The sequence below is a fragment of the Triturus cristatus genome, chromosome 8 (assembly GCF_964204655.1).
Source record: "Triturus cristatus chromosome 8, aTriCri1.1, whole genome shotgun sequence".
NCBI classification, from domain to species: domain Eukaryota; kingdom Metazoa; phylum Chordata; class Amphibia; order Caudata; family Salamandridae; genus Triturus; species Triturus cristatus.
In genome coordinates, this window is record NC_140591.1 from 221,355,762 (window position 1) to 221,368,774 (window position 13,013).

General features: G+C 42.3%; 1 protein-coding gene across 1 annotated transcript in view; it reads left to right on the forward strand.

Annotated features, from left to right (window-relative positions):
- Positions 1-13,013, forward strand: part of HEPHL1 (hephaestin like 1) — a 384,637-nt gene that overhangs the window by 267,807 nt on the left and 103,817 nt on the right. Inside the window, exons 12-13 of the mRNA XM_085621400.1 lie at positions 3,482-3,692; positions 10,063-10,202. Of these exons, the coding sequence (XP_085477526.1) occupies positions 3,482-3,692; positions 10,063-10,202 (351 nt within the window). The remainder of the gene's footprint in view (positions 1-3,481; positions 3,693-10,062; positions 10,203-13,013) is intronic.

Consider the following 13,013-nt stretch of genomic DNA (forward strand, 5'->3'; position numbering starts at 1 on the left):
GGCGGCTGAGGACTCTGCCCTGCTCAGTGAATAGGAACAAAGAAACAAGGCTAAGAGGGATCAATCTCGTTTATTTTGACTCAAGAAACAATTAATTTTCTCGGTAACAACTTATTTCTTATAAGAAACTATATTCATCATAATTTATCAGGGACGAATATCTCTTGGTGAACATCAGAGCACTTCAACACAAAATATATACAAATTTGCACAAACATGAAGCAAAACAACAACCTCTATTTACAATTTCATTAAATTATATGAAATGCAAATACACATACAATTTATGTACACAACAAACTATCAAATATCAATTCCCCTAATCATGGTTCCAAATCAATGTATACTAGTTATTTATAGTAATACATTTGGAGGAAATCCTTTTTGGCATCCGAGGTGTTACTCCTCTCCTATTGTTTTATGTGTCTGCCAAACAAAGATAATTCTTGAATCAACACACTTAGTGGATTCCTCCTACGTCAAAATGTCGACGCGTTCGCGTTTCAGCCTCCAACTATTTGGCCTCTTCAGGACGGGGATAACAAGCTATCTGGTTCAAGTCTGGGCGGGTATTGCAGGGGCAGTACGTCAAGCAACGTCTTCTCAGTGTCTCAAAAAAGTTCGAATAATGCCTTGTACAGGTCCGGCTGGACCTCTCATATGGCGTAACGTAACTTCAATATCTTTTACATCTGGTCCATAGCCTCAGTATGAAAGAATCGCCATACGTCTTAATCAACAAGTTTCGGGGTCGCTTTAAAATTCTTCCACTCGATCCCCTCTCACTCACCCACTGATACGGGCTCGCGTACACGCCTCTGAATCCGCCGCTTCAGTTTCACCAAATGAGACCGTGCGGTCTCATTTGGTGAAACTGAAGCGGCGGATTCAGAGGCGTGTACGCGAGCCCGTATCAGTGGGTGAGTGAGAGGGGATCGAGTGGAAGAATTTTAAAGCGACCCCGAAACTTGTTGATTAAGACGTATGGCGATTCTTTCATACTGAGGCTATGGACCAGATGTAAAAGATATTGAAGTTACGTTACGCCATATGAGAGGTCCAGCCGGACCTGTACAAGGCATTATTCGAACTTTTTTGAGACACTGAGAAGACGTTGCTTGACGTACTGCCCCTGCAATACCCGCCCAGACTTGAACCAGATAGCTTGTTATCCCCGTCCTGAAGAGGCCAAATAGTTGGAGGCTGAAACGCGAACGCGTCGACATTTTGACGTAGGAGGAATCCACTAAGTGTGTTGATTCAAGAATTATCTTTGTTTGGCAGACACATAAAACAATAGGAGAGGAGTAACACCTCGGATGCCAAAAAGGATTTCCTCCAAATGTATTACTATAAATAACTAGTATACATTGATTTGGAACCATGATTAGGGGAATTGATATTTGATAGTTTGTTGTGTACATAAATTGTATGTGTATTTGCATTTCATATAATTTAATGAAATTGTAAATAGAGGTTGTTGTTTTGCTTCATGTTTGTGCAAATTTGTATATATTTTGTGTTGAAGTGCTCTGATGTTCACCAAGAGATATTCGTCCCTGATAAATTATGATGAATATAGTTTCTTATAAGAAATAAGTTGTTACCGAGAAAATTAATTGTTTCTTGAGTCAAAATAAACGAGATTGATCCCTCTTAGCCTTGTTTCTTTGTTCCTTTTGGATGTTCCTTACCCAGGCGTGGGAGGGTTATTTGGGTATGCCCCAGTACACTTTCTTGACTGCTCAGTGAATAGGCCAGGTGCCTCTGCCTGGCAACACCCACAACAAACCTGAGATGGTGGGAATCTCCCTGCTTGGACAAAGGGAACAAAGGGAAAAAGGGGTATAAGAGAAGGACCCCTGAACCAAGAACTCAGATCACTTCTGACAAGGAAACCTGTACCAAGGACAAGAAGCCTGCTGATCTAAGGACTTGCCTCCCCTTTCTGCCAGAGTGCTGTTTTGCTGTGGAGGAACCTGAAAGCTGCTTCTTTATTTTTGCCAAGGAACAAGGAGAGAGGAACTTGGTGTGTACTCTCTGAACACTTGCTAGGAAATCTCCAAGGACTGGAAGAGTGCCAGTCTCCTGCTGAAGTCACAGGGCCAAAGGACTTCACCATTTGCTGAATTGCTGGAAAGTGTTGTTTCCAGTACACAAGGGAAAATCTGCAGTCTCGCCGCCGCCGAATCCAGCTCGACATCGTGAGTAATGGCTCCAGTGTCCCGAGCCTTCGACGCCGGCCGCCGGGCCCGATCGACGCCAGCAGCAACGCCAGTGAGCAGTGGGTATCGGCCCCGGCTCCAAGTGACCCCGTCTCGACGCCGGTATCGACGCCAGTGAGGAGTGAGTATCGGCTCCACCTCCAAGCGACCCCGTCCCGACGCCGCTACTGATCGCATCGACTCAACGCCCTTCTCGACGCCGTGAGCGCTGCTCCGGCCCGACATCCCTCGACGCCGCTGCGGATTGACCCGACTCCGAGGCACGATCGACGCCGACCTCGACGCCGACATCTCGACGCCGTGGATCATCGTTTTCTTCGTTTCTCAAGGTACTGTACTTGTGGGGTCTGTTGCAACTCCAGGCTCGACGTAGCGCTCCTCGCGGTCGACGCCGAACCTTGGGAATCTTGTAGACTCGCCGTCGTGTGACTCCTGGGGGGGTTACATTGTTGCCAAAGAACTGTGCTCAGAAGAATACTTTGCTAAAGAACTATTTGCCAAGAAGAAACCTTACTTGAACTATTATTTTTCCTTCCAAAGAGTATTTATTAAGACTGTGGTATATTTTTGTCGTTATTTGGTCTTGTGCTAAGCCTTATATAAAAATACTATTTTTATAATAACTTCTGTGTCGTGTCCATCTGTAGTGTATTCACTTTATTACTGTATGTGGTCATAAATGCTTAACACACTGCCTCTGAGATAAGCCTGTCTGCTCTGCCAAGCTACCAAGGGGGTAGCAGGGGTTATCTGAGTGTGTAATCCCCTTGCCCTGACTAGAGTTGGTTGGTCCCTATTTGTCAGATGTGTATACCTCTGCCAACTAGAGACTGCCGGTTCTAACACTGACAATTTTCGAAAATGGTGGATTTTGGGCACAGGCAAATAAAGTTATTTTGCAAGGATAACACCCTATGCTCAAGGGAGCAGTGGATTTAACCTATAGGTCTTTGGCTTCAGAATTGGCAACTTGTCTACTAGACTGGATTTTACCAGAGACATATTAAGCACCAAGTAGCATCTCTTTGTGGCACATTGTTGTACTTCATTTGTGGAAGTTACATTAAATGGAAATGTTGTTATATGATTTTATTTTAATGTTTAATTCGCTAGCTGAGTTTGACTCTGCCTAGCTGCGTTTACAATTTGCTTGTGTGTCAAATGAATTTTCCAGCTCTCGCCAAAAGCACTGTGAAATCTGCTTTCAAAATCTGTCTTCAGAAGTTTTATGTAAATAATTCTCTTGTCAATTTCAGGCATCTTTCAGGTAGTGTGTCGAACAACTGATCACTTCACTGGGGGCATGAAACAGATGTATGAGGTGAAAAGCTGCAACAATACGCCCACGTCTAGGCGCGAGTACAGTGCTATGAGGACATATTTCATCGCAGCTGAAGAGATAAACTGGGACTATTCTCCTAATCGGAGTTGGGAACTTGAGAGGCATAATGCTACAGAACAAGACAGGTACAGTACACCAGAAACATGAGATGAAAGCTGTATGCCCTTTCCTCTGTGGCCCTTATCTCTTACTCTCTGTGTAAACCGTTGGGTAAGAACACCACTCTTCGATTATTGACTGATGTCTTTAGATGGGCCCCTGGAGGTTGACGAGGTCTACTCAAGGGGTCCACGACAGTTTTACAAAATTAAATTAGGTTACAATTATTAAAGTAATTACAAATAAAGAAGCACACTTAATAATGTGAGAACTTTTTCTATATCTGATTGTGAATGAAACACAATATTTTCATATTTGAGCATTTGTTTGGTGTATGCGTGTTTTTATATTTTAGTGTACTTTATTGAGGTTCAAATACTAGAAATTTCTTAGGTCGGGGGTCACCGGATTCTAATATTGACTCAGTGGGGGTCCCGGGATTCCAACAATGATTCAGTGGGGGTCCTCAGAAGTCAAAAGTTTAAGAACTGCTGATTTAGAGGACCCTTAAAAACTTTTTAAAGAAAAACATCTTTGCCAAGTTCATGGGAACTAAGCAACTAGCTGAACGGAAGGAAATATTCAACTTTGTTTTGGGGAGTGTGCAGGCAATAAAAGGAATGTACACACTAATCTCACACATTCTGGCCGGCACGATTGGTGCCTGTGTAAGTGTCCTGTGATGGTGCACAGAATACACAAAGTTAGGACACTGTGTTTTCCGATCCATGCCGCGTCCCCAGGTATTTCCAAAAGGTTCGCATTTGACTGAAATATTTAACTCACGTGAACTATGGAGAACACAGCAGGAACAGAGGGCCTGCTAAACACATTCTTGTTGGCCAGAACCTGAATGGCCATTCTATGGGAAAAATTCACTTTGTGCACTAGGTACTTTTCTATGTGTAGTTCCTCAAAATAGCATGAGAATGACAGGGTTGGACAAGGATCAAAAATAGGCGCGGGCACCAAAATAAAGGTGGGAAATTGGATAACTAAAGTAGTGGCCCACATTTGAAAATTGAGGCAGTTTGGAACTTGTAAAGACATATTATAGGTATTTTGCAAGGTATGGGGGACTGCATGCATTTGTGCTTGCAGCAGGCAATGTTTGTGGTAATATCAGGGAACTCATCAGTAAAAATAGCCCATTAGACCATAAACAGACCCTCAAACAGCCACAAAACCAGGCCCGCACATTGACATGTAAGACCAGCCTTTTTGGCACTGCCAGATAGCCCTATAGGCCAATCTGACCCTGGTGGATGAGCGGACAAGGCACCAAGCAGATTTGCAATGTAATAGGTCTCGCATTTTTGAAACTTTGAACTATTGGTTTTGTAAATGACAATGCCTTTTATTATTGCAGGTTTTTTTTAACACATAAAAAAATGCATTGTCATTTACAATGCTAATAGCTCAAAATCTCGCAATTTCGAGACATATTGCATTGCAAATGCTTGTTTTGTTTTCTTTTTAAGTAAACAGCATCAAAGCATTCCTTTCCTCCATAGACGTCACTTGGTCAAAGTGCTCCCGGATCACTGTTTATTTTGTATTCCCTCTACACTCCACCCCTCTGCTCCTTAATCTGTTTTGATTGTTAAGCAGAAAATGTGAAACTTCAAGTTTGGACTGTAACATCTCCGATCAGCATTTCCGTTCGAGATACAAATATATAAAAAACACATGGATGCCCCTTCGCTCTTTTACTCAAGCACAATATTTTTTTAAACAACTTAAAACTGGAGTATTCTCTTGGATGAGACACCGTCTGTGCCAGTGGTATAAATTATCACCATAAGGGCTCACCACCAGTGAGCCCACCTATTGCACTGCGAAATGAGGAATATTTCCTTGCGTTAGGCCACTTCCTCCTAAATTGTCCCTTTTTTCAACCATTGTATAGCAATCATTTGTTCTCATCCATATTTCATCAATCTTTATGCTCAATTGCGTCACTCCGGAGACAGCTAGATTGCGCCTTAGTTCTTTATTCAAAATTTAAAATGCCTCCTGTGTGCCCATCCAGGCCTTCACCAGTGACATGTAAAGGAACAATTGTATTACAGAATGAGCTCATTTCATTACACCCAATGCATTTCGAGTCACGAGACTCTTCATCAGGGGTCACTGAAAACAAATAAAATAAAAAAAGACAGCTCAATAGACTGCTCAACAGTAACTTACAGTAAACCAAAAATAGCTTAAACACACCCAACACCCCCTCCCTCAAATACCCCCCTGCTAATACACAACTGAAAACTAATCCTGTCCTCTGCTTGCTCAACCCCACCTAACTAAGAAGTAGGTCACTCCATATCCCACCACAAAACAACGCTTATGCTCCAAAAATACACCAGCCCGCAGTCCCCCACTCTCACCTAAACCAGTGTTAGAACTAAACAAAAATCACCATCCTCCTTTGCTTCCGACCTCATCAACCCACTGCCCATCACTGCTAAATCACTGAAACACTTAACTTAAATCTGTTTTCAAACCCAATCCCGCTGCTTACTCAGCACCACCCACCCTAAAAGTGCATCCGTGACCTTGGACGTATAAACTCTAGTGCATCCCCCTATCTGCCCATGCTCCCCACCTTCCGTTCAGATTCACCTTATCCATAACCCGTTCCCATCCCCCCTCCATAAATTACCTGTAAGCCTCACACCGACAGCCTAATGTCCCCATTCCCCTCCATCCCCTCTGAATCTTCTTCCTCTGCCGATAGGACCGTTTCTTAAGTATGCGCATCCAGCCCCCGCATCACCCGCGGTGCGGGGGGGGGGCGAGCTGCAGGGGTCCCCTCAGTCCAGTACTCAGGCTTTAGAACTCCAGATTAAATTCGGAGTGGGGGCCCCTCCGTGTACCTTGCAGGTACCTCCCCCCCCCAGCTTTCGTTACGCCACTCCATCCACATGTGACCAATCACCTCTCATCACTCTCTAGACTGACTCGGACCACGTGCTTCGATTCTTCCATAACTGTGCTTCTTGAAAGAGAGAAAATATAAATTCTATTCCCCATAATCCACTGCGCTGATGAAAAACTAAAGAAAGACCATGTTCACCTAATTTACCCCACACCTGCATGTCCAATTCGAAAATATTATCTGTGAAAAATGAACAGCAAGCATAAAAAACAATATTGTCCCCACGCATTCAAAGACCCGTATCAAAATCAAAACCATGATAGTGACTGTACATGAAATAGAACGTAACCCCCCCCCCCCCGATATTAGATAAAAATCAGTGAATTAATCTGCTGCAGTTGTAATACATGAAATGAAAACCTTTCAAGCAATCAAAAATTCAACTGTCTCTTTCTATCAGATGCTGCTATTTTCATCAGAAATGTTCCATCGTCACTCCTTGAGCGCCGCTCCGCATCTTCCATTTTACTCTGTCTCCGAGGTGATGAAATATTCTTTAGCCATTTTCGTACAGTGGTATAAATTGGGCATTTCTAAGGCGCCCGCTTAATTAACTGACAGCCTGACAAGTTAGAGGCAAGAAAAACAACCCCTGCCCCACCAAAGGAACAAATCCGTTTTGTTCTCAGTTGGGTTAAACCCCGCTCTGTCGGGAGGGGCAAGCATGGCACAGAAACCTGCATGCAAGGCTCTCTGGAGACTGCCCCGAGCTGCGTACCCATGCGTCAAATTATGTTATATACCTGTGTGCTGTTTGTTATGTACTTTTTTTCAAAAATATTGTGCCAATCATTATAATAAAGAAGTTTCAGAGAAAAAGGAAAACATTTCCACCTTTTACTCACAGCGCTACTCCTCGCATGATGTACTTAATGGATCGTGAAGGACTTGAAAAGGGTTTGGAACAAGAAACCACCGACAATTTTACCATATACAGAGCAAAATATGAATGCGCTGAATGTTGCAGGAAAGCATGTAGTGCCTGCAGTAGGAGAAATGCAGTAAAGAAAATAGCGCTTACAGACTAAATAAGACAAACCGTGTAACAACCGAAGTAAAATGGCCATTCCTCATGGGGGGTTACAAATTAAGACAAGGTGGTACTAAGGAGGGACTAACAAGCCTAATAACGAATCAGAAGTCAGCATTTACGAAGGACAATCACACAAGCCAATGACAAACATGAGCTGAGAGTGGGTGGGGCTTCAATTCCATACTCCAATACAGCATGCCTCGCAGAGCATGCGCTGCCCTGGCTCGACCTAAAAAGGACTTACCAGTAGGCAGACCAGGAACACTTGTAAGCTCATCCTGACTCACAGCAGGACTGGCCTCTTTTTGTGCACCTCTTATGTTCCAGCTCGGGGCCCATATTTGATATGAGCTGGTGTCCATGTCCAAACTACAACTGACTTTCTGCCTTTTTGTGATTGTGTGGTGCTTCTTTGTATTAGAACAGACCTCTGGCATCTGTTGTTTTCAGTCATAGGCCGTGCTGAGTAATGAAGGCAGGCTCTATCAGACAGGTCTCCTCTGTGACTGCCCCAGGCTCTCCAGACAGTGAATTTGGCCCAGTCAGGTGCATGCCTCTGTTCTCTACTCATTCGTGAAGGAAATGCTCACCAGACAGGCCATTCCTGAAGCTGGCCATAGAGTGCTGCTTTACTTCTGCACACTTTGGTGTGTACGACATAAATAATACTGTGTTAAGTGCTCACTTATGTGATCAACGAATGGTCACTGTATTGGAGAGAGAAGCAAAATATATGCAAGATAATAGAAGAGAAGCAGTGCTATATGCATGCATTAAAATAAATGCATCTTACAAGTGCTTTTGGTAACATATTGTAAACAGTGGAACATGTCTAAAAAACAGAATTTGAAGCATGCAGTGTGGATAGAAATTACGGCAGTGAAGGACTAGGAAAGGTCCAAAGATTAAATAAATACCTCATCATGGACCATGGATGCAAGTCGCTGCGTCATCGTCCTACAGACATGCCCAGCAAACAGCAAGATTGTATATTTTGTTGAAACAAGTAACTGGCAAAAGTGGAGTGAGCAGTTCTAGTGGTAAATATTTCTGCTAATACTTTCCGTGCCGCAGTGGGAATTGATGCAATCTGCTTCTTTTCCGTAAAGTTCTCTTGTTTGGGCATTGGTGGGTCTTGCCTAGAATCCAAGCATTTTCTGCATCCCACCTGCAACCTTGGATCCACAAAAGTGGCAAAAGTCATTATTGCAGTTGTAGCTCGTGTACACTCGGAAAACCCCTAGTGATTGGGCCATCTGGCCTGAAGAGGAGGGCCTGGAAATGCTTTCTAAATCTCTCCATCATTGTAGAAATCACAGTCAAGAAAGAAATGTTAAAGGTTCATGCGGCATTACAAACCCCAGCCTGCCAATGGGATACTTCCGTAAATGCGAAATAGTATAACTTATTAGGACAATTTGGCATTGAACAAGTGTCCCCAGGATGTAGTTGTCTCAATAAGCCTTTCCAGTTTGAACTGAAAGAAATATTTAAGGGTCTATCAAGCAATAAAGATAATATTAAAGCTATTTATCAGTGTCCCGGTGACCATCTTTACACAGATACTACCTATCGTCCAGTATGTCTATGGATCTTTAACATTTTTTGCTTCGATTGCCTTCGATTTCTTACACTTTGTGCTCACCTTGTTTGTTAAACTCTGGTGTATGTTTACTGTAGACATAAGTCCTGAAGTATTCAGCAGTTCGACTGGTGGACAATCCACCTGTGGAAAGTTTGGAAGCATTTTTTACCAAACCTGTATTACTAAAGGATTTAATTCTTGATTTCTCTGTGGCTTGTTCCCTATTTACTTGGCGAGTGGCCTCTTAATTTGGATGGGACCAGTAACAGTAGTTACTGGTCCCATCGGAATTATAAGGTTTTTACTTTCACTCGGAGGATTTGGCTGTTGCAAGCATCTGAAAACTTTGGATGAAAATCTGTCGCAAAATTATGAATTACTTATTGATTAACCCTGCAATTCTTTTCTTAGTAGATCATCAGGATCCACTTTGAGAAGCGCTGGATTTTCTCCTTCCCTGGAGTTACCGGTACCCCTGGTATCGGGGAATCCGGGTGTGCAGTAACTTTGGCCCATTTCCTTAGGCCACTCCTAATGATGGCTGTATTGCATACAAGCCAAATCCAATGTTTATGACAAACTCAGGTTGTTCTTGGAAGACTTACTCCTCCCAGAATTACAAATGTTTTTGTGTGATCTGATTTTTCTTCCCAACATTTTTATATTGACTCATAATCCACTTATACAATAAATATTGTATTATATTGTATTACACAAGTCATGTACTTAAAGGACCCAGAACTTGCATGCCTACATATGTGTGCTGCTATGATGAGATGAAATCGGTGCAAAATAATTTTCATTAATTAGTACAATTTTCTTGTTTGTTTATTCAATTTGTAGCTATGGCCACGTGTTTGTCAATAGTGATGAAAACCATATAGGATCAAAATACAAAAAAGTTGTTTACAGAGAATACACCAACGGAGAATTTACGACAACCAAAAAAAGAACTCATGATGAGCAGCACTTAGGCATCTTAGGTACATTTCTTTTTGTGACTATTGTACAGTATTTTGTGGAATCAAATCTTTTGTTACAACTTTGAGCAGGCCTGTCAAGTGCAGATATATTTATCTCAGTGCAAGTATTCAGTTGTCTAACTTACAGTTGATCACCTGGGCAGTCTTTGTTTTAACTCCAGAGCACACACATTTAACTTCTTCAATAAACAGCTCATGCTGAGGAAATGTGCCATTTTAAAAACTGTATGCCGTTTAAAACTTTATTAGTCTTAATGTATTGGATTTATTTGAATTACACACCTACCTGAGAGTTTAATGATATATTTCATAATAGAAGAAAAACAAACATTGACACAATCTAAACCACAAACAACACAAATATCACTACGAGGAATGTTGTCCTGAAGAATTTGATCTTGTATGTGTTACAGAGCAGGTATCTGGTCTAAGGAGGAAGGTATACTGTATACCAAGTACCTAATTTGAGAAAAGCTGACCTCACAAAGCGGTTGCTTCTGAACACTCACTGAAGATTTCAAGCGACACCTACCTTTCTATTGCAACCTATATTGCTGCGTAGTCCTGTAGGCCATTTTAGCTGGTCTCAATTTGGCTGTGGCGCGAGAGCTTGTGCAGATAGCAGTGATTTGGAATTATCTACTCTAAGGGGTGACGCTTGTGTACACATTTCAGCTGCTTTTGTCCGCTCAATCCTTGTCGTCAAAGACCAAATGCGCTCTGCACATCGAATCAGTTCATACTCGAAATGTATAAGTGCGATTCATACTGTAAATAAGTCAAATTTCCAAGCTGTAATACATTTTCATGGGCCCTGAGCATTCTCTAAGGGTAAAAGCCTGATCGGATTTCAGAAATTACACAGGCTCTTGTGTTAACGCTGCAGTGAAAGAGAATTTTGAAGTTAAGAATTTTAATCAGACATTCGGTAAAAATGGCAGCTTGCAGTTTTTTACTCCATTCTCAGTTGCCCTCAGATTCTATTGCTACCCTCAGCTCTGATTTGTCTGTATTCATCTTCACCATCTTCACTTCCACTCAGCTTCCATGCTCAAGCAGTGTGACTTCTGTTTTGGATTGTTTGAAGTGGGACACATATCTGTGTGTCATCGCCATACTCAAGACATGACAGGAAATGTCTTCTCATGACATCCCCGGGTGGCAGCAAACAAACAACGAACAGATAATATAGAACCTACAGGAGAGCAAAAGAGGGCAAGCCTACATGCTACACATGGATGACATATATGGCCACTACAAATGTGTTTCTTCATCGAAGGTGTAGCCAACATATTACTGCATTGCTTTGCTTAATGTAGAAAAATACATCCTTAAATTGATTTACAACTGTCTCTGTACCCCATATAGGAAGAAATTCCCTACCTTTTGTTGTTTTCTTGCTTTTTTGAGCACATATCCATCACATATCTTTGTAATACTGGTACTGAATGCATTTCTAATTTCAGGCTTGTTGGGGTTATGGCCTTAGTGCCCAAGCATGGGTTGGGCTACACTTGCTGGATATTTCCACTGTATCACAATAAGATTAACCTAAAGAGAACTTGGGCCCAGTGGGTGTCTATCCACTCCATTCTCTTATGCCCTCTACAACCGTGCGAAATATTTGAGTGTCAAGTCTCCCTAGTATACACACAACTCTGTGAACCTATGGGCCTATCCAGGAATCCTCATCAACTAACTGAACCTCTTGTGGCATACAGTTCCTGAAGACAGTAGGGGCCTCTCCTTCTTCTAGAGCTTCTGGAGCAACCCACATTCATTGCACCTCTGGGTGAAACACATTACATCCCAACACTGCACTGGTGAAAGAGGCATCCTTAACCCTTTGTTCCTGCAGTTAGTCATCACTCAGTGGCTGGTAGTCCTGTGCAGCAGCGGTACATATTTGGATCCTTTGGGTCCACGCAGAGGCGTAGGAGACTGGGACACCTCTCTTTCCATCATTTAGTGTCTATCCCAAATGATTGGCTTATCTGGGTCCCCAGAAGACTGAGGTTCCATTGAGGTGAACCATGAGAGGCTCCTGGAAAGCACATCAGAATTAAGATCTAACTTGAAACTTACTACTTAGTCAGGGTGACATCCCTGTCAACTTCCACCACCAGCCCTTTACATCAACTCCACCATGGCTTCTTGTCAGAGTGCAGCGCAATCTGTCCTGAACATTTTGTTTGTGGTATCAGATTGATACATTAATCTCCCCCTCAGTCATACATAGTAAAAAATAATAAATGGGCCGCAGACCTGCTGCAACTCAATTAAAGAAAGAACTAACACCTAACCGGGGAAAGAAAGAAATCCTGCTTATTCCCCTGCCCGGCACATGCAACCTAATATATGGCAAGTAATGCTCAAATATATTGAAAGCTTATTTAATGGATGGTCTAAAATTTATTTCAGTGGTTGAGCCAAACCCAGCAACCTCCTCAATCATGGGAGAAGGTTTAAGGCTTTCATGTTTTTGGTGTCATGTCCCTGGCAAGAACAAGAGTTAAAGATTTACTATGAGAACAAGCCGAACAAGGTTTCTTTTATAATAGTGAATACTCTGTGATCCCTGCAATTCTACCTGGGCACCTCGCTCCTGGTTATCTTGAAAATGGTCTGAAGGAAAAATATAAAGGATAAAATAAGTGCAAATTACGCAAATGTCTCGCTACATAAAAGAGAATCTCGATAATGCTTAATCAACAGTAGAGAAGAAAGTTCCCAGAACAACTTAGGAAGAAAAGAACAAATGACCCAGAGAAAATATCAGGTAAAGGTATCAAATGAAATGTAGCAGGACTC